General features: G+C 47.1%; 1 protein-coding gene across 1 annotated transcript in view; it reads right to left on the minus strand.

Annotated features, from left to right (window-relative positions):
- The window catches only part of xmas (RRM_XMAS2 and SAC3_GANP domain-containing protein xmas), a 388,469-nt gene that overhangs the window by 104,690 nt on the left and 260,991 nt on the right, over window positions 1–22,788 (minus strand). Inside the window, exon 21 of the mRNA XM_050172352.2 lies at window positions 20,646–20,798. Coding sequence (XP_050028309.1) covers window positions 20,646–20,798 — 153 coding nt within the window. The remainder of the gene's footprint in view (window positions 1–20,645; window positions 20,799–22,788) is intronic.

Below are 22,788 nucleotides of genomic sequence, written 5' to 3' on the forward strand. Positions count from 1 at the left end.
CTGGGTGCAGCCGGTCCAGCATGTTAGACAGTTAGTGGCCCATCAGTAGTTCAGCTGGAAAATGTCCCGTGGCAGTGAGCAGGTTTATATGCTGCTAGAGATTGAAGTTTGCCAAGCGCTGTGTCCAGTTTTCATAGATTATGCCAGGCAATGCCTCCCTGGTGGTCTGCCCTGTATTGGTCACTGCATATGAGATGACCAGTGGTGCTCTCTGGGCACGAGCAAGGGGACGTGTGCTAAATAAAGCACTTGGAGTTTGGTTCTGAAAGGGTGTGTGTGTCATCTCGCATGCTCTGCTCTGTTGTGGCCTGCCAGAATGGCCTGACAGGAACACCACGTGATATGGTGCCAGAAGTGGGATCCTTTTGAAAGACTTCAATCTCTGAATGGCCACCAACAACAGGATGCCCCTCGAAGAAAGCGCCCAATCGAATCAGTGGCTAGGCGTCACTCTTCAGCCACCAGACATGCTCGATTTCTCTAATCCTGCAAGTCGGTCCTTGTGGAAGTCTCACTTCAAAGCTTATGCTGCTGCCTCTAGACCACAGAAAGCTCCGCAAGACTTCCAAGTACGGACGCTACTTTACTGCATGGGCCCAGATGCTTGTCTGCTCCTGGACACCCTTCCATTCGACGCAGATTTGTTAAGTGTCCTACGACGCTGTTGTTAAATGCTTCACTGGGCACTTAATGCACCCTATTAATGAACTCTACGAGTACACCTGCTTTCATAAGCAACAAGTCCAACAACATGGCGAAACCATCGACATGTTTCATGCCGAACTCTGCAGGTTAGTAAAATGGTGCAACTACCCGTCATCGGCCGTGGAAGAACGCTTAGTTCGCGACAGGTTCATTGTCGGGTTGCAGGATACGCATCTTTCAAAGCTGCTGTGCCGCTCCCCGAAGCTCACTCTCAAAGAAACTTGGATGCAAGATCATCAGTCCGAAGACGCCGATAAGGAACGCTCACTTGCACGGGCTACTTCGCAAGCCACGGTCAACTGCAACAGCTCGAAAGTTCCCTTTGCGATAGTGTGTCAACGCCAGAGCAGCTCGCTCAATGGACGCAAAGTCGGAACGCTGCCATCGTAAAGCTGCAGTTTGTTTCTTCTGTGCTTACATGTTTCATGCATGCTCGAGTGCCCAGCACGGAACTCGGTCTGCAATTTTTGCGACAAGAAAGGTCATTTCGCTGAAGTCTGTCATTCCAGAAAGTCGAAGCATGCCAAATTCAGTGCCATCGAGCTGCATGCTCTGGAGTCACCTGCCAAAGCCAAGTTCGTGGATGTCGCAGTCGACCATTACAGAACTAAATTCAAGATAGACTCGGGAGCTGAGGTTTCTGCAGTCACAAGTGACTTGCCTGGAGTTCCAGCCAAGCTTGAAAAGGTTGATGCCGTCAGAGTCCTTCCATTTTTTTTCTGGTCCCGAAACTGCCGCCTCAGTTTCATATAGAGCCAGCACCCGCCGCTAGAGGCGCAACCGTGCATGAGAGGGCATGCGAACGCCGCTACCGCTGTGGTTGTGTGTGGGGCAGCCTCGGTATTCTACCTTTCTCAACTTCCTCAGCCGTCGCTTTAGTTTCACGTAACTATTTTTAACATTGAATATGTTTAAATTACTGCCTGAGCGCGTCTTCTGCCATTATACGAGCGCCCGGGACAAAAAAAAAAGCCGCTCATAACATGGAGCTTGCGGCGGTCTCAGACCAAAAAAAAATTTTAAAATCTAATCTGGGATCTCAAGAGCCAGAACCGCGATACGATTATGAGGCACGCCATAGTGAGGGACTCAGGATTAATTTTGACCACCTGGGATCCTTTAAAATGCACCTAAATTTATATACACATAAATAAATGTCTGAATGAGATTTAGGTAGGATTAATGCAAGCCAAACTTCGCTACTAAATATATTTAAAATGCACCTAAATTTAAATAAACGGGTGTTTTGCATTTCGCCCCCGTCGAAATGCATCCGCTGTACACGGCCGGGCGGTCTCGGTCCAGATTTCATCATCGCCTTTCGCCTCAACCCTTCGGTGGGCTCCGCTTTTTAATATTTGCCTGAAATTAAACACCGCGCACCCACCGTGGTTGCTCAGTGGCTATGATGTTGGGCTGCTGAGCACGAGGTCGAGGGATCGAATCCCGGCCACGGCGGGCGCATTTCGATGGGGGCGAAATGCGAAAACACCCGTGTACTTAGATTTAGGTGCACATTAAAGAATCCCAGGTGGTCAAAATTTCCGGAGTCCTCCACTACGGCGTGCCTCAAAATAAGAAAGTGGTTTTCTCACGTGAAACCCCATAATTTAATTTACACATTCGCAACAAAGCGCAGTGGTCCCACTTATCACCAGATGCAAACATATGGGCTGTTGCACCCCCGCTTACCCGTAAGTAAGCGCCAACTCTCCGTGGCGCATAGCGCCAGATTGTTCGCCGAGCACAGCTGTTCACTTTCTGTTAAACTGTGGCAGAGAAGGACTCTTACTGTGGGCAGTATCTAATAAGATCAAAAGAATGAAATTGTTATTGCAAAGTGCTGCTGCCGTAGAATACTTAATAACAAAGAAAAGGAAATGGAGCTGCTCCGTGCCCTTAAGATTTCTCTGCAAAGCGATGCCATTTCTGAATGAGATTTAGGTAGGATTAATGCAAGACAAACTTCGCTACTAAATGTCTTCGGTGCGGCTTTTAGCAACGGATTAAGGCGAACGTGAAGTGTTAGGACTTGGACAGTTGAAACTAGCTGTATCGTAATTAGGCAATCGCCTTAGCAAGCAGTCATTTAGAAGTGTCAGAAAGCCCAGCACTTATTCACACTGCTCGTGGTTCTAACGCAGAAACGACGGGACTAGGTATTTTGGCTCTTAATGCGCAACTATTTACAATATGTTAAAAACTTTATAATTCGATTAAGAAAAGAAACAGAACGTGTTGGTGCAAAAACAACATACAAGCACGATCATTTATTTATCATGTAAAATAAGCGGAGCGAAATACAGACAGCACAGCAGCGTCGGGTCACGAATGGTCCACCATTCACAATGCAAGAAGTTTGTTAAAAGCATGACACTGATATAATAAGCATAAAGAAATAACATCAAACATGATATATATGCATTCGGGGGCAGGAAACAAACACCAGCAAATGAATGGCAATAAATACAGAATGCATAATCGATTGTTTCTATAAACAAGAAAGTGTAAAGCATAAGCATTTCATAAGACATGGCAAAACAACTCTCTAAACGAACGCAAGTAGCCACATCACAAATGCAGCAATTTTTTTGATGGCTTGTTAGAGATACCAACATCCTACTTCTTCAGCTGTTACTTGCAACACGTGTTCGGCATTGTTGTCCCACCCCGCCACTTCAACTAAACAGCCCAGCACTCGAGAAATAGCGCAGCACATGCACATAACGCACCCGATCACTCAGCTCGCCTCGCACTGCGCACGCGCTTCGGTACGCGAACGATGCCCTCTGTGGCACAGTGGCGCCGCGTCGCGGCACCTTTGGGCAGCATATGAACCTCTCCCATAGCGTGACGGCGGAGTTTCGTGACCAGAAAAACATGGAAGGACTCTGATGCCGTCTTGACAGAACTTGGAGGCCAACCTTTCAGAGTACGGGGCTTGTATCTGGCATGTCTATTTTGGCAAGAAAAGACAAACTCTCAGCGTCTTTACATCATTGAATCCCTTTCTGTACCATTACTGGGTCTACTGGCTATGCAGGCTCTTGAGGTCATCAAATTCCTTGGTGCCGTGAACACTCCCGAGCCGATGCTTCATACCGAACTGTTCCGTGGCCTCGGCACATTTCGAGACAAGTACACAATTCGCTTAAAGCAAGACGCTGTCAACACCTGTGTACTTGGACTTAGGTGCACAGTAAAGAACCCCAGGTGGTCCAAATTTCCGGAGTCCCCCACTATGGCGTGCCTCATAATCAGATTGTGGTTTTGGCACATAAAACCCCATAATTAAAAATTTTTTTAGGATGCTGCACCATTCTCACTCGGTGCCCCTCGACGGATACCTATTCCGCTGCATGAAGTCATTCGGCAAGAACTGGAGAAACTTGAAGGCGACGGAATCATTTGTCGTATTGATAAGCCAACTCCTTGGTGTGCTGGTTTGGTAGTGGTACCTAAGAAGAATGGAAAGTATTGTCTGTGTGTTGACCTCACTCGACTGAACCAAGTGGTTCTCAGAGAGCGTCACTTTCTGCCTATCGTCGAACAATTCCTTGGTCTCCTCGACAATGCAGCTTTTTTTTTTTTTTCGAAGCTGGATGCGATTGCAGGCTTTCATCTAGTCAAGTTGTCGGCAGACTCTCAAGAACTTATAACTTTCATCACACCTTTCGGTCGCTATTGTTTCTGCCAACTGCTCTTTCAGTATCACGTCTGCCTCGGAGTATTTTTAAAAACAAATGGCGTGGATTCTTGAAGGTCAGGATGGTGTTGTTAATATGAATGAATGTGTGTGGTTTAGTGGCGCAAGGACCAGGTATGGCCAAAGAGCGCCAAGACAGTGTTAGTGATTTCGCGGTGGAATGATGAGTTCTGTGAAGATGTGACTTGGCTGTAAAGGGGCCTAAAAATAGCCGCTGTAAAGTGCGTAAAATGTACGTGTAATAAAATTATGTCGATGACAAATGATGTGTTCTATGAGCATTAAAATCCATCGTAAAATAATGATGCAAAATAGAAAATATAGGAGATGGTAAACTTACCTGCAGCACTGCTGCCTCACCAGAGCCCTTGAAACACAAGGGCCGAGAGGCAAGTGCTATACGACAGAACTATCACAGCGGCATCCTCTGAAGAGAGGAGACACTACGAACATGTGGGGCTAACAACATGCAACACAACATCTTTCAGAAAACTTAGGACTGCGTTGGTGTCAAATAGCGGTTCTGGGCCGAGTAACATTGCAGGATGAAGGGGGATCTGCTGCCGGTATGCTAGGGGAAAATGTTTCTTTCTCTAAGATTCGGCTGCCCGACACTCCAGGAGGACGTGGAGGATGGTCAGCCTCTCCCCGCATCTACCGCAGGTTGGAGGATCATTTTCAGTGAGTAAAAAGTTATGTGTGCCAAATGTGTGTCCTATTCTGAGGTGACAGAATAGGACATCTGTTCGCCGTGATTTTGTTACGGAGGGCCAAGAACCTAACTGTGGCTTTATCACATGCAGTTTGTTATTTACTTCTGCGTCCCACTTACGTTGCCAGCGGTTTCGCAGTTTCCTTCTTAAAAAAGGCTTCAGGTCTGTGACAGGGACCGAAGCAGTAGGATTAACTGTATGCAATGAAATTGATGTGGCCATCTGGTCTGTTAGAACATTACCCTCGATGCCCCTGTGTCCAGACACCCAGCATATAATGACATGCTGGTTAGACATATAAGCTCTACAGAGAATGGAATAGAGCTCAGTAATTACGGGGTTTCTGTGTTTACAGTGTGACTTCAAGGCTTTTATGCCGCTTAGGGAGTCTGTAAATAAGATTATTTTTTGAATATATGATTTTCTGATATGATTCACAGACAACAATAGTGCATGGGCCTCAGCCGTAACTATACTTGTTTCAGGGTGCAGTACACCGAATTCCGAGAAGGATGGACCAATGGCTGCGTAGGACACCCCGGCATGCGACTTAGAAGCGTCTGTGTAAAACTCTGTGCACGAGTACTTGTACTGGAGCTCCAAGAAATGCATTTTGATATGTGTCTCTGGCGCATGTTTAGTGACCTCTACAAAGGATGTGTCACACTCTATCAGCTGCCACTCCCAGGGCGGTACTAGCTTAGCTGGAGGCATTAGGCGTTGTTCGAGAACTGGGACATCCATTTCCGTGCTAAGTTCTCTTGCACGCAGTGAGAAAGGAAGCCTCATAGAGGGTCTGTTATGAAAAAGTATTTCACACGTCAAGTCAATAGCGGTTGTGAAACACGGATGTTCCTTATTAGAGAGAACCTTGAGAAAATACGTTAAGCTGATGTTGGTTCTCTGAAGATGGAGTGGCCACTCATCCGACTCTACATATAGACTTTCAACAGGGCTTGTCCTAAATACGCCAGTGGCCAGACGCATACCCAGATGGTGAACGGGGTCTAACATCTTAAGCGCGTTTGGTGCGGCAGAGTAATATACTACGGCACCATAATCTAACCGTGATCGAACTAGGCTCTTGTAAATATTCAATAAACACTGTCTGTCGCTACCCCACGTTGTGTGGGATAGGATTTTAAGTAAGTTCATTGTTCTAAGGCATTTTTCTTTAAGATGTTTTATGTGAGGAATGAAAGTGAGCCTGGAGTCAAGAATAACACCTAGGAATTTGTGTTCTTTGTTGACAGGAATTTGTTGTCCGTCAAGTTCTACACAAGGATCTGGGACCAGGCCTCTCTTTCTTGTGAAGAGAACACAAGAACTTTTGTGGGGGTTGACCTTAAATCCGTTTTGGTCTGCCCATTTGGACACTTTGTTTAAGCCCTGCTGTACCTGTCTTTCGCATACTGTGAGGTTGCAGGATTTGAAGCCTATTTGTATATCGTCTACGTATACGGAATAAAAAATGGCACGTGGTAGTGAAGCACGTAGTGTGTTCATCTTAACGCTGAGCACGCCTCCCTGGGGTCCACCAGTTTCCTGCATAAAGGGACGTGACAGTGCATTGCCGACTTTTACATGGAAGGTACAATTGGACAAATAGCTTTCAATTATTTTCAACATATTTCCACACATGCCCATTCCCGACAAGTCTCGCAAGATCCCATAACGCCATGTAGTATCATATGCCTTCTCCATATTGAGGAATATCGAGAGGAAATACTGTTTGTGTACAAAGGCATCGCGAATATATCCTTCAATGCGCACAAGATGATCTGTTGTCGACCGCCCTTGTCTGAAGCCACACTGATAGGGATCGAGTATATTGTTGAATTCAAGGAAGTGTATGAGTCTGTGATTAATCATTTTTTCAAAGAGCTTACACAGACAATTCGTAAGAGCTATCGGACGATAACTTGCTGCCAAGGAGGGGTCTTTTCCCTGCTTCAGGACAGGAACCACAATCGCCTCTTTCCATGTAGATGGGAGGTATCCCGCAGCCCAAATAGTGTTGTAAAGTGTGAGTAGTGTAACTTGTGTGTCAGTATGTAAGTTTCTGATCATATCATACATGACTCTGTCAGGTCCCGGTGCAGTGCTTTTGCATGTGTTCAAGGCAGCTCTCAACTCGGCAATACTGAAAGGCCAGTTATAGGGTTCATTCTGTCTGGATTTTCTAATTATTGGCTTACATTCTTCTATTTGTTTATATTTGAGAAAGGTCTGAGAATAATGGGTTGAGCTCGACACGCTCTCAAAGTGCTCCCCAAGTGAGTCTGCCTGATCTTGCAGGGTATCGCCTTGTATGTTTACCACAGGGAGTGATTGTGCTGGTCGCCCTCTTATCCTAACAACCCTGTTCCAGACTTTGGCCTCATCTGTGTACGAGTTGATGCCAGATAAAAACTTCTGCCAGCTTTCTCTTCTGGCCTGTCGGCAGGTTCGCCTGCCTTGGGACTTGACTTTTTTAAAGTTGATAAGATTCTCCTCAGTGGGAGAAGCGCGTAGCAACCCCCACGCCCTGTTCTGTTTCTTATGAGCGATCCTACAATTGTCGTTCCACCACGGGACATGCCGTTTGCACACCAAGCCATTTATTTCTGATATGCATTTAGATGCGACATCTATTATGAAGGCTGTAAAGAACTCAACAGTAGCATCAATTCTTAACGAAGACATGTCAGCCCATGAGATACTAGTAAGAGATTGAAATTTCTCCCAATCAGCTGTCTCAATCTTCCACCTAGGAGCCTGTGGTGGATACTCGTTTTCTTTTAAGTGTTCTTAATAGTATGGGGAAGTGGTCGCTTCCGTAAGGATTGTTCGTAACTTCCTATTCGAGTTCAGGCAGTATGAACGGGGAAACTATGCTCAGATCAATTGAAGAAAAGGTATTGTTTGCAAGACAGTAATAAGTGGGCTTCTTACTCAGAAGGCACGCACCAGAAGAAAAAAGCAACTGTTCAACAAGACGACCTCGTGCATCTATACGAGAGTCGCCCCACAGGGAGCTGTGCGCATTGAACTCGCCAAGAACAACATAAGGTTCTGACAATTGATCTATAACGGATTGGAATTCATGATTCGTTAATCTGTAGTTTGGGGGTACGTAAAGTGAGCAAATGGTGATGAGTTTATTTAGAAGAACAGCTCGAACCGCCACTGCTTCAAGGGGCGTTTGTAGCTGTAAACGCTGACAGGAAATACTTTTATGAATAAAAATGGCAACACCGCCTGATGATACGACAGCATCATCGCGATCTTTGCAGAACTTGACATACGGTCGGAGAAAGCTTGTGTGTTGTGGTTTTAAGTGTGTTTCCTGTAGACACAGCACTTTTGGATTGTGTTTTTGGATAAGCTCTTTCAAGTCATCAAGGTTCCTAAGAAGACCTCTAACGTTCCATTGAATAATTTGTGTATCCATATTGAAAGTAAATAAGTGCTGTGTGTATGGAAACGGAGGTGATGCCTTAGGTTACAGAGCTCTTTCAAGGCCCTGTAACGGGGGTTCTGCCCTTTCTGGAGCGTTCAAGGGAGCCTCGCCGCTCCTTAGGCGTTTGGTGCGCCTTGAGGACAGGTGTAGCGTCCATTGCCTCTTGTGAGGCGCCGGACACGTGCTCTTGCGAGCGAGAAGTTACAAGAGAGAGTCCCGCCTTGAAGGGCAAGACCCCTGCGCCCACCAGCCCGGAGGTCGATGGGGCACCCTGCGGGATTTGGCTGCGCCGGCTGTTGCCAACGCTGGAAGGGGCCGGGGAGGTTGGGGCAGCCTCGGCTGCGCCCACCTTCGGGGTCGATGTGCCCCATCTGCTGTGTTGGCGTAGCAGCGTTAGCTGCAGCCACCGCGGGGGCGGATGGCGTCACTGCTGCCTCACTGGGTGTGGGACGGACAGCCGCCGGAGACCGTTGTGGTGCTGCCCCCTGACGCGTCACATCGGCAAAACTTTTCTTGGGCAGGTATGAAACCCGCCTGCGTGCCTCCTTGAATGAGATATTCTCAGTTACTTTGATAGTTACAATTTCTTTTTCTTTCTTCCAGGATGGACACAACCGCGAGTACACGGCGTGCTCCCCATCACAATTTACACAGTGGAGAGAATTCTCACAAGCTTCAGAGGAGTGTTCATGCGCGCTGCATTTCGCACAAGTTTGGCGGCCTCGACAGCTCTGCGAACTGTGGCCAAAATGCTGGCACTTGAAACATCGGAGGGGATTTGGCATGTACGGTCTTACACGGAGCTTGATGTACCCAGCCTCAATTGACTCGGGCAGGACACTTGAATTGAAGGCGAGTATTAGGCGTTTGGTCGCAATTTCTTTACCATCTCGCCTCATCTTAATTCTTTTGACATTTATAGCATTCTGTTCGCTGAAGCCCTCCAAGAGCTCAGCCTCAGTGAGCTCCAGCAAATCATCGTCCGAGACAACGCCGCGGGAGGTATTCATCGTGCGGTCCGGGGTTACTAATACTTGGGTCTCCCCAAATGATACTAGCTGAGGCAGTTTCTCAAATTGCTTCTGATCGCGGAGCTCCAAGAGGAGGTCACCGCTAGCCATCCTTGACACCTTATATCCTGGGCCAAAAACTTCGGTAAGAGCCTTAGATACAAGGAAAGGGGAGATTGTACGCATTTGTTTAGCTGGTTTTTCTGCGTGGATCACATGAAAACGAGGAAAATTGTGGACTTGGCGTCCGAAAAACTGAAAGACCTCTTCGGTGCACCCTCGTTTCTAAGGCTGATCAGGGAGTTTAGGAAAAGCGTTTTCCATAAGTACAGTTGAGTTTTCGGCCGTGTTGCGGACCACCCACCATGGAGCCCAACAGGGGGACGTGACAGGAGTTTCTGCTAGAGAAACCCTGCCAACGCCAGCCGTACATCGCTGCTATAGCCAAATACAGCATAACCAAGGCTGCCTAGCTACACAAGGTTAACCCTTGCCACCAGGAAACTAGGAAGTGAGGAGAAGTGACGAGAAGACAGGAAAGACGAAAAAGGCAAGAGAGAAAGACGAAGATTGGAGAGGAGGACAGGAAAAGGAGACTGCCGATTTCCCCCGGGTGGGTCAGTCCGGGGGTGCCAAAAAGGTGTGTTGCCTCCGCCGAGGGGCCTTAAAGGTCCGAACACCCGGCATCGGCTCAACCTCCAGGATCCCCCTTTGCCCGGACACGGCTGAGCCGCGCACGGCTACACTCGGGAGGGTCCAACCCTCGTGTGCTCGGGTACGTGGTGTCGCAACACACCAAACGCCTGCTGACACAGACGCTCCTGCGGGGGGTGTTGTTAATATGATTGATGATGTTGTTGTGTTTGGACATACCATGCAGGAACATGATGCAAGGCTTGAGCACGTGTTGACTCGTCTTGCAACTGCAGGCATCACTTTAAACCAAGAAAGGTGTTGGTTTGGGGTCTCCGAAGTCTCATTCTTTGGCGTCACTGCCTCAGCACAAGGCAATGAGCCAGATCCATGCAAGATTGAAGCAGTCCATGCAATGGCATTACCCACAGACCTTGCAGGTGTCAGATGTCTACCTGGTATGGTCAATGGTCTTGCCAGGTCTATACCCCGTCTTGGAAACCACTGCAACGATACGCTCCTCTAGCAGCCCAGCCATCTTCCTTGGCCGCCTTTTATGCACCTGCACATGTGCCTTGTGCTGCGAGCTGCAAGATTAAAAGAAGAAAGGAAGAATAAAAAGAGCTTCTTCTGCTGCTCTTATCGGTCCGAACAGTCCTCAGGTCTTTTGCTCGCCGACTCGCTCATTGTTGTAGTGGACCTTACCTCACTCCCTGTAACGTGGTGACCCGGATGAGATTGATGAGGATATCAATAGGGGCTTGTTGGTACGGCATATCTTATTTTGTTATAGTGCAAGCTTGACACAGACAACAGAAGGCACATCTGACACACACAAGCTAACTTTCAACTACAAAATTATTTCTCGTTCTCGTTGCTATATATACACCCTCGAACCGTCATACAGCACGTGTAAAATATTTGGGAAAATAAACAAAAAATATAAGCTGGGAACCACATGTAGGCAGTTTCTTGACTCACATATTCACAGACATGTACACGTTCAACGCGAACAAAGATAATTGAGCTCTTTTGAGGATGATGAAATGGAAGGTTTACTGATGCATGCATCGCCGAATATTCATATGTGTCTGGCTTCTATTATGAAGCCCGTCATGGCACACCTGCTTCTACTCATGATGACTGTTTCTTTAAATCTTTTTTTGCATTTGCATTTCTGGCAATGGATGGCAAGAAAGACATCAGTGGCCATGTTGTTAACTTTGTTACTGTGTTCTCGTAGCCTGTCATTTATGCATCTGCCTTTTTGACCGATGTAGGATCATCCACACCCGAGAGGAACACGGTATACCACACCGGCGATGCAATCAATGAATTTGTTTTTATGTTCTTTTTCACATGCGCTACGTAGGATTCTTTCGGGCCTTGTGTTTTTACATAGGCTGACCAATTTATTAGGTGCCGAAAATACAATGCTGATGCCGCTCCTTCCAGCAATCTTCTTTATTCTGTGGGAGAACCCATGACGGCAACCCGTCGACATGTACATGTTCAATGCGAACAAAGGTAATTGAGCTCTTTTAAGGATAATGGAATGGAAGGTTTACTGATGCATGAGTCGCCGAATGTTGATATGTGTGTAGCTTCTCTTGACACGTGAACTCGTTTATCTTTTATGGGTGAGCGCTTTTACCGTCTAAGAAATGTTATCGCTCAGCGCAGGACGCGTCTACATTTATCGGAAGTTTCTAGAATGTTGTCGATGCATCTATCCATTGTCTGTTGTCGCCGAACCTTGTCTAATCTGATTGCATGCATGCATGCACGCGAATGGTGTAGAACTTTGTGGAAGGCACGCGGGTCCCAGCGGTTACCCTGGAACATTCGATTACAGACAACGACCGAATTTTTGGACGCCCAAATTTTTGGACATGCCTGATATTTCGGACGTCTTCTCGGCACCGCCACGAGCCCCATAGAATCAATGTATAAGGACACCTGAAGTTTCGGACCCTCGAACCCCCCGCCGTCCAATTTTCCAGACTTTCTGACGCGACGGAAGGTCCTTTGGCTCCTCACGCAGCGCCCTTGTGAAGGAAATCGACTTGAAGCCGAAGCATATCACCGCTTTGAACCACAACTAGCCGAATCTAGCCGTCACACACCGATTTGGTCTGGCCACGCTGGCTATGTTCATCGCCGCACTTCCACCTCCGGCGGAGTTTCCGGAGCGGCGCCATTTCGTTTGTTTGCGCAGGCCACGTTTTGGTTAGCATGGTGTGTGGTTGTGCTGTTGTGTTAAGTGTGCTCTGCAACGCTAGGCCTAGGTGCTTCGATGCTCGTCAGCGAACTCCACTGTTCGCAACTTGAGGATTTCGTTTGCCTGCGATGGCTCCCACTTTGTCTTCGTCGTCCTCGCCGATGGCATCGAAGCACGGAAAGCAGTACCGTTGGGGAAGACTCCGATGTTGAAAATGAGGAGCCAATGCCTGCGCCGCCTACAAGCGCCGAGTTGACGCAAGCACCGTTGACTCTTTCATCAGTGTACAGTGCTGACATGACCCTTGCTCAGATCGAGGTGAATATGATCGCATCCAACCGGAACGCCGTCCAAACAACAATCAACAAGTTCTTCAAGCCGCTGCAGCAATAACACCGGCTGCCCGACGATGCACATGTACATAATAAACCGGCAGTATACAGAGTTTTTGAATGCCTCTTTTTATAGCCACTTCACTGATGCTTTGGCAGGGTTTTGGAAGCTTGGTACTACGCCCTTTACCCTCTAGATCCGATAAAAAAAGAAAAAAAGGTGCGTTCTTTTGCACGCATTCATTTTTTCAGACTGTCTGAATTTTCGGACGTTTTTACGCTCCCTAGAGGGTCCGAAACATTGGTCGTTGACTGTACTGATCTATAAAAGCCGACGCACTTGACCCGCTGATCAGATTTTGACGATCGCCGACTGTGTTCGCCGTTGTCGCCGTTCTTTAGGTGTAGCCTGTTTTTGTGGGCACAGGCTCGCCCAATAAAAATTAGTTTCGTCTTTCACAGTATTGCTACTGTGTTCTTCATACGTCACTCCACGTGAAACTATTATCAAGTGCGTCATCTCACACCTGCTTCTACTCATGATGACTGTTACTTTAAATCTAGGGTTGCATTTGAATCTCTGGCAATGGATGGCAAGAAAGCCGTCTGCGGCCAAGTTGTTTACTTTGTTACTGTGTTCTCGTAGCCTGTCATTTAAGCATCTGCCTGTTTGACCGATGTAGGATCACCCACACCCGAGAGGAATAAGGTATGCCACACCGGCAATGCAATCAATGAATTTCAATCAATTAATCAACGGGAGGATTATATTCCTTGACATCAAGTTTGTGCTCACCGATAACGAAACCTGCTGGTGTTACGAACCTAGGGCAAGTAAGCCACTTTTACTATTTCATTTCGTGCATACAAAGCTTGTGAAGAGGGGAATCGCGAAGATGTGTTTCAGCAAAGCACTGAATTGCCTTGCTTGCCTTGCTGTAATATTGCCTTGCTTAGTAACTCAGGGGACCAACTGCAATGCATGCTCACTGACCTGGAGAGGCAAAGCCGAAGGGTAGGTCTAAAAATTAATCTGCAGAAAACTAAAGTAATGTTTGACAGTCTCTGAAGAGAACAGCAGTTTACGATAGGTAGTGAGGCACTGAAAGTGGTAAGGGAATACATCTACTTAGGACAGGTAGTGACGGCGGATCCAGATCATGAGACGGAAATAATTAGAAGAATAAGAATGGGCTGGGGTGCGTTCGGCAGGCATTCTCAGATCATGAACAGCAGGTTGCCATTATCCCTCAAGAGAAAAGTGTATAATAGCTGTCTTACCAGTAGTCACCTACAGGGCAGAAACCTGGAGGCTTACGAAAAGGGTTCTACTTAAATTGAGGACGACGCAACGAGCTATGGAAAGAAGAATGATGGGTGTAAAATTAAGGAATAAGAAAAGAGCAGATTGGGTTAGCAGTTATTGACATCTTAGTTGAAATCAAGAAAAAGAAATGGGCATGGGCAGGACATGTAATGAGGAGGGAAGATAACCGATGGTCATTAAGGGTTATGGACTGGATTCCAAGGGAAGCGAAGCATAGCAGGGGGCGGCAGAAAGTTTGGTGGGCGGATGAGATTAAGAAGTTTGCAGGGACGACATGGCCACAATTAGTACGTGACCGGGGTTGTTGGAGAAGTATGGGAGAGGCCTTTGCCCTGCAGTGGGCGTACCCAGGCTGATGATGATGATGATGAAAGCACTGAAAAAATCATGCCAACACCTAATGCATGATAGCTTCGGACGGCAAGCCTCACGTTTAAGCTGCGCTGGTTACTCGAGCCACGTGCTTGTGTCAGTCGCAGAAGGACTGCTTAAGAAGGCGCAGCAAAGCAGTTCGGAGCAGGTGCACTTGTCGAGCACTGACATGAACAAAAGAAAGGTTGCCATCATCTGCACAAGCTGCCGTCATGGGTTCTCCCACAGAATAAAGAAGATTGCTGGAAGGAGCGGCATCAGCATTGTATTTTCGGCACCAAATAAATTGGTCAGCCTATGTAAAAACACAAGGCCCGAAAGAATCCCACGTAGCGCATGCGAAAAAGAACATAAAAACAAATTCATTGATTGCATCGCCGGTGTGGTATACCGTGTTCCTCTCGGGTGTGGATGATCCTACATCGGTCAAAAAGGCAGATGCATAAATGACAGGCTACGAGAACACAGTAACAAAGTTAACAACATGGCCACTGATGTCTTTCTTGCCATCCATTGCCAGAAATGCAAATGCAAAAAAAGATTTAAAGAAACAGTCATCATGAGTAGAAGCAGGTGTGCCATGACGGGCTTCATAATAGAAGCCAGACACATATGAATATTCGGCGATGCATGCATCAGTAAACCTTCCATTTCATCATCCTCAAAAGAGCTCAATTATCTTTGTTCGCGTTGAACGTGTACATGTCTGTGAATATGTGAGTCAAGAAACTGCCTACAGCTTATATTTTTTGTTTATTTTTCCAAATATTTTACATGTGCTGTATAACGGTTCGAGGGTGTATACATAGCGACGAGAACGAGAAATAAATCTGTTATTGAAAGTTAGCGCTGCATGTGTCAGGTGTGCCTTCTGTTGTCCGTGTCAAGCTTGCGATATAACAAAATAAAATATGCCGGATGAGATTGTATTGCAAGCATGATGTCATGAACGAGGCTGCAAACGAGAGACGAGACGACCAGCTCAGAGAGGCCTCGCCACGGTGCAGATTCAGCTACCGCCCTTTTGGCCACGATATCCTGCAGCCTGGTTTACTCCGGTGGAGGCCATCTTCGACCTTCGTTACATTACCTCGCAGCACGTGAGCTTTCTCCACTCTGTCTTGGCACTCCCTACAAAGGTGGTCGAGAAGTTCCAAGATGTTGCGCATGCACCCCCTATGACCTCTTCAAAATGGCTTCAACGCAACTCCGTGTCTGTGTGCAGGCACCTCCTGCAGCTTCTCAACAAAGAGGAGTTCGGCAACTGTCGAGCGTCGGAGCTTTTACGTCGTATGCAGCGGCTTCTCAGTGACTGTGGACTTGATGCAAACAGCCCGGTGCTACATGAACTGTTCCTTCAGTGCCAGCCCCAGAATTTTGTGGTTGCCTTGGCTACCAAACCTGAAGACATGCCCCTTAACAATCTTGCAGAGCTGGCCGACCACGCTGCTGATTATTCAGTAAAAGGTACTGTGGCAACATTGACCGTTCCGCTGTCGCACTTCAAAGATCGGCAGTCTTGCCTTAATAATTGCCGAACTTTCTGAGACCATTAGTGCACTACAGTCATTGCCCCACCATCGTCAGCACAACTGCAATTGCCATTCCCAATTCTCTTCTCGGTCCAGCTTCTCTTCAGGCCCTCGTCGTGGCACGTATTGCTGGTATCGCAACCAGTTCAGTGCCAGCACACGTCAGTGCCGTTCCCCTTGCAGCTGGCAGGGACACATTCCGCAGTCACCGATAGCGGCCAGCCACTCTTGCCGCACAACAAGCTGCCTGTTCTACGTCACAGAAAAGCTTGCCGGACAACGACTTCTCGCGGACACAGGTGCAGAGGTCAGCGCCACTCCTGCCATGCAACTAGACTGGCACCATGTCCAAAAAGATGTGTCCCTTCTAGCAGCCCACAGCTCTTCTATCTACACACATGGCCAGCTTTCTCTTACCATTGACTTGGGTCCCCGACGCACCTTTCGATGGGTGTTCATTGTTGCGGACATACGCATGGCCATAGCAGAGGGGTTGAACGCAGCCCACGGGAGGGAAACCACTCTTTGGCGCAGCCCACGGCCACAAAGTGGCCACAAAATGGAATGCAGGCACTGCAGGCAAGCAGCCACATGCAGTTCAACCATTTGATCATGTGCATCCACGAAAGTTTCCATTTATTGTCTCTGTATTTCTTTGTAGTGGCAGTGAAATTTTGTTATATTGAAATCATGTATAAACACACTGCATTATACTGTTAAACCTTGATATAACACAGTATTTAACTTCTTATACCTTCTCGTCCATAAAACAATGTACCTTGAACCTCAATATAATGAAGCGCATTACATACAATTTTAATATACCAAAATTTCACTGCCACCACAAAGGGATACCATGACAATAAGTGAAAACTTCCACAGACGCAGATGGTCAAATGGTTGACTTACATGCAGCTGCTTGCAAATGCACCTCTCAAATTGCATTTCGTACGACCACAAATGTGGAGCAGCATCATGTTCTGCATAAAGTCAAAGTGTGAGAAGATACTAATGAGTTATGCTTGCACAGATGTTTGACTGCAGCCTGAAGAGTGCCAGCCATCTATCTTGCAAACTGACAGCTTGGCTTAATAACCCTCTGTGGGTCACGGTTCCTTATTCCAGATTTAAGGAGCGACACTGCGATCGGAATAATGTAAATGTTTTTATCAATATTAACGAAGCTTTCCATGCTTATTAAGATTCTTGTGCTGATTTCAAATATGTTATTAGTTTTGTTGTAGGTCAGTTAGTTCCTATGATAATTAACATTTCACTTCCATTGCTTATGGCCACAATGAAAATGGCACATTAAAAAATTATCTTTAAGGCATGGTTATATGGTATAAAAAGTATGGAATGAAGGATAGCAAGCCCTTTTTTATCTCACCAATAACAGATGTTTTACACCCCACTGAATATAAGACCACAAAATGTGGCAACCATGTAGCAAAAAAATGTAACAAAAAATTTACTTCCAAAATGAAAAAGAAATTTGCTTGCTATACTTCATAGAGGCTCATTAAGCTCCAGTCAGCAAAAGAAATGTAAGTTTTATCTGTTCTTAGTGTTGAGATATCGAGGCCTGAATATTGGATCGAGCCCAAAATTTGTGTTTTGAGAAAAGTACAAAAAACAAACGGCACTAAATATAAGGGGACATGGCGTCCAGAACAAGCCTTTTTAATGCGATAGGGTTAAGGAGCCCATGTCGCAGAAAATATGGCATCCCACTTCGGACATCGCATTGGCAAAAAAGATTTTCGAACCAAATGTACCCAGGTCTTCCATATGAAGCAACCAATTGACTGAAATAATTGAATTTCACAAGTTAAAATACGTAAAAAAACTGTAAACTACGACTTGCACACAACCTACAGACATGATAGTTCTCAGATTGTAATTTGACTTACGAGAAAACATAATTCTGTTATGCGAAAACTCAAAGAAACCCCTTCACACACACAAACCGGCCGCAGCATCGGCCATATTGCATGTGCTGTCGTCGAGTTCTGCACATGTCAGTACAGCAGTGTCAGCACTTGTGAAACTCAAATGAGATGGTGTCCGGAATCGCAATGTAACCACTGCGCAGGTCTCGGCAGAACATTTTCACCGTCAGTAGGGAGCACATCGGTAGGCGACAAATTATAGGCCTCCCAGCACCCGCTTGCCGGCATTCCCCAGCGCAGTCTGTGCGGGCATTGTCGGTGCCATTAGACACTTGACGTGATGTTTCCGTATGCCGCGTTGGATCACCGCAAGCTTGACACAGCACACAAAGTAAACATCACCACGCCGTCATGCCGACACCAGTCGCACAAACGAATAACGTGGCTTACTCACAGCGTCGTGCACGAAGAAACAAATCAGCTGCTGGATTGTCTTGACATATGGCTTACTAAGCTGAGCCCGGAACTGCTGCAGCCACAAACCAGGCAGAAATGATGATGATGACCGGGGATTTGCAGTAGCGCGACTTCGTGGGGCAGCAAGGGGGCTCCATTCAATACAACGATGGCGTTCAGCAAGTCGAACCATTCAGCGGTCAGAGTCGGTGCATGGTGCTCTCGATCGAGTTGGCTCAAGGACTGTCCGAAAAATCCGACGAGAGGTTGCAAGGTCTGAACTTTCGGCAGTTGTTATACTTTATGGTCTATGGGGAAAATGGCAGTGCCACGAAGCAGACCGAATTATCGAGCATGCCCGAATTTTCGGAGTCCGAAAAATTAGTCGGCGACTGTATTTGAGAAAAATGAAAAACTAAAGAAACTGGGAACATATCAATTTCAAGCTTCAAAATCGAAAATAATTACTCAATTACAAACACACAAACTGCTTCTACCGATGCTGACATTAGGCTTGTAACAGGATCTGGAATGCACCAACGCGAACCCACGTACATGCGAGAAGAGCAGGAATAGCCATCCGTACATCGTTGGCACTCTCCGAAGTAAAACTACATGCGAGCACAAAGGGCAATGGTTAGCTTCACTTTTGCATTATTGCTGAAGCAGTACGAGATGGCAGAGCGCTGCAACTTATATCCGACACAATCTTATGATCAGCTCGTCTAAATTGACAACCGCCTCCTCTTTCTTGTGCTTGCACTTAGCTTTCCGTGGACGTGTGTCCGGTTTTAAACCCTCTCCCCCCTTTTTTAGAGGGGCTGTCATGCGTAAGAGGCATGCGGTGCAGAAAGGAAGAAGAGGACGATGTGCACGTATCGGTCCAAACGGCACAAGCGCTCGAGGTGCGTGACCCGAGCTGTGATCGAGGGAAAAGTGGCGCCGAGCTGGCATTATCGACGTGGCTCTGGGCCAAGAAGATTGTAGCATCAGCATTGCACTGGCGACGGGAGCCACGGAGGTTCAGTTAAGTCCGTGATGCTGGCGGTCCAGGGTGTGGCTGTCGACCTCGGCGACACTCGAGCGAGGCTCCTTGGACTTGCTGCAGCCTCTCACGGTAGTGCCGCGCACTCCAGGAAGGATCCTTCTTTCAGAGGCTGACCAGCACATACAATAGTCCCCGGGGCGTCTCGTGGGCACTCGAAGAAGTAGCAAGGGGGACTCAGAGTTAGGCCTAACCGGTGTGGCCGGGATGCCACGTCACCAACTGTGTTCGGAACACCGGCATCAGAGATGGGCGAGTTGAGTGGCCAACACCAAGATAGCAACGTTTACAGAGCTGACAAGAACACCGACTATGATGAAGATCCAACGCACATCAGACACGGAAGATACGTGTGACGAGAAAAGTCTGTAAGAACCGTCCTTTCTGATAGCGTTGCAGCCATAGGCTAGGGTTGCCTGACTTTTGCACAGAAAACGCTGAGGACTACCCTAGATGGGGATAAGGACACGTTTGGGTTACATAAGTGTTAACATTCCTTCATTGAGCTTTGTTTTGAGTTATTAAGTTTTTAGTGTAATCAAAGCTTGTTTGCTGTGCCGCTCTGCGTCTCCCAACCCCATCTCGCGTAACATCCGCACACCCCGAGATCTGTGACACACGACAGGGTCGATTTGCCGATAACGTTTGCAATACAATCAACAAACGGCGGATCAACAGTTTTCGCAGCAGGCCCACTGGCAGGCCGAGAAGACGAGCTAGGGCACCAGTTGCCCTAGCTCGTCCTAGATTGAACAGCCAATCGGAGGGCCGCATGCATTGCGAGCTTCATCAGACTGGCCCCTGATTGTTTCACACTTGAGTGTTCTATGCAGCCATCATTGGCGAGGATGCGGGGTACCGAAGGGCGGAACTCTGAGCATTAGAACGATACCAAGATGGTGGTGCTAAGCAGTGGGAAAGATGAAAAATAGCTCAGTGAACCCCAGTGTTTCTGCGCGATTGGGCTCCTTTATCGCTGTCCACGCCAACAAAATAATTTTTTCAGACCCTTACGGTGCGTGTTTAAGCAAATCATTTTGATACTGCGTAGATTGAGCATTAGACATGCCAAAACAAGTGGTTCCCATAAATCAAATTTTTTTCCCCCTATTTTCGGTTTTTAAGACCTGTGTCCCTCAAATTCTGCAGAGTGACTTGTTCTGAGAAAAAAAAAAAAAACTGGCCAACAGTTTTTTCAGATTGCACATTAATGCTTTTCCTTCACCTGCTGGCCAGAGGTGTGACTGAACAAGGCTTACCTGCCAACGCAACCGATGTTGGGTCAGGTCACTGTTGATGGTATCGAAGACCAGCTGGTAAACGCCTCTCCTGATGAAGTCTCTCAGCAGGCTGGTTTGCAGCGGAGGAGGCACAGCACGGAACTGTGAACACCACCACACTGCCTCCTCCAGCTAGAACACCAATAGAGTGATTCCATCACAGTGTGCTTGTACTATATACCATACTATCATTCTTTAGACTCCGGTTATTACAAGTTATTGGTTATTTCAATCCTGCAAAATAAAACAGCCATGCATTTGGGAGTAAGCTGCTTAGTGGAACTAGAAGGGACATAAGAAAGTGTTCCCAATTGTTGTTTAAGACACCAAAATCAAGATTGATTGTTTTATTTGAAAAAGCAATGATGCCTGCATTCACAAAAAAATAAAGCTATTATGCTAAAATTGTTCATGAGAGCAAGTGCCAACATATTATGATGGAGGCGAGATGCAGGCTGAGTAGACCATAAATATGATTGCTTGGTGCAAACAAGGAAGGACAGAAAGGAACAAGGGGAGCGCCAACTTTCGACTGTTTATTCTCTTTTGTATAACATGCAATACATACACATAGGCGAATGCGTGCCATACAAAAATAGCTTCAATCGCGCAACTCCCTAATCACAGCCTGCTATCAAAGAACCTTCTTTCTGCATGCAAAAGTAAAACTGATGTGTCACTAATACACGACGAACCTCGCTCTTTAATATGAGAAGACTAACAATTCATGCGCTATGGTGTCCCTGCTTCTTGCAATAATCTGTATCCTGTCCAGTCATGGCTCACACGAATGTAAATTGCAAAGCTTAGACAAATGTGCTCTATCCTTACCTTTCAGTGACAGTTCATGTTCCCGCACACGCTCATTTACGCATCGCCCAGACTGGCCGACATATGTCTTATCGCAAGACAGCGGAAACTCATACACGACTTCAGTAGCACATATTGTGTACAGCTTGGCGTGTACTTTAAAACAGCCATGTTTCTTGCTCCCATCAGAAAGAATGCGAGGACACAGCTGGGCGACCTTGCGTGGTGCAGAAGATACTGCCACAGACGGCAATGTGGGAAGAAGAGGACGCTGATGGTGGTCTTGGAGATGACGAAGAAGAGTTTAGTGTTATCGTTGCTCTACGCTTGCTGGCTCAGCCATTAAAAGTCATCTGTAAATAGACCCACGCTTCTTCCTTCCTGTAACATCATTGGTGGGGGTGCTGGGTAATCACTTGCACAGGACGGAGCTCCGCAGCGGACGTAACCTGGCTGCCATGTCATCCGAAGGAGAGAGTTCAACCATGGCCCCGTCGTCGCCACCGACGGTTATCATGGCCCAGCCTCGCTACCCTGGCATGTTTTCCGGGATTGATAACATTGACGTCGATGACTGGTTGTAGAATTACGAACGCGTCAGTGCACACAACAGGTGGGATAACACGCTTATGCTGGCTAACATAATATTCTACCTCAAGAAAACTGCACGGGTCTGGTTTGAAACACACGAAGAAGAGATTACAAGTTGGGACCAGTGTAAACAGAAGCTTAGAGATTTGTTTGGCAAGCCCGTCGGCAGCCAACATGCTGTGAAGGACCTTAGGACCCGTGCACAGACGTCCATGAATCTTACGTGGCGTATATCCAGGACGTCCTCGATCTTAGCTGCAAAGTGGATAATAATATGGCAGAGGCAGCCACGTTTTAAAAGGCATTGCGGATGACCCGCTTATAACCAGCTTGTTTACAAGAACATAACAACGGTCAATGAGATCATTAACGAATGTCGCCGTTTTGAACAAGCGAAGAGTCGCCGCATAGTTCAATAGTTTACACGTCTACCCAATACTGCAGCTTCATCGACGTGCGAAGACATTTGTCCACCGTGTGAGCCCACCCCCTGCGAGAACGTCGTACGTATCGTTCGGCGAGAAATCGAAGCAGCGTCACCTGCCACGCCAGTGACGCAGTGCTTTGACGATTCCCGGCTACTTGTGTCTCTCATCCAGTCGGTCATTCGCCAAGAATGTGACAATGTGGGTCTTCCGTCCATCGGCTCCACCAGCCGTCCTGACTTTGCTTCGTCTGCTGCCTCTGCCCCTGTTCACTGGAGTCAATACGGTCCATATCC

The sequence above is a fragment of the Dermacentor andersoni genome, chromosome 6 (genome assembly GCF_023375885.2).
Source record: "Dermacentor andersoni chromosome 6, qqDerAnde1_hic_scaffold, whole genome shotgun sequence".
Lineage (NCBI taxonomy): Eukaryota > Metazoa > Arthropoda > Arachnida > Ixodida > Ixodidae > Dermacentor > Dermacentor andersoni.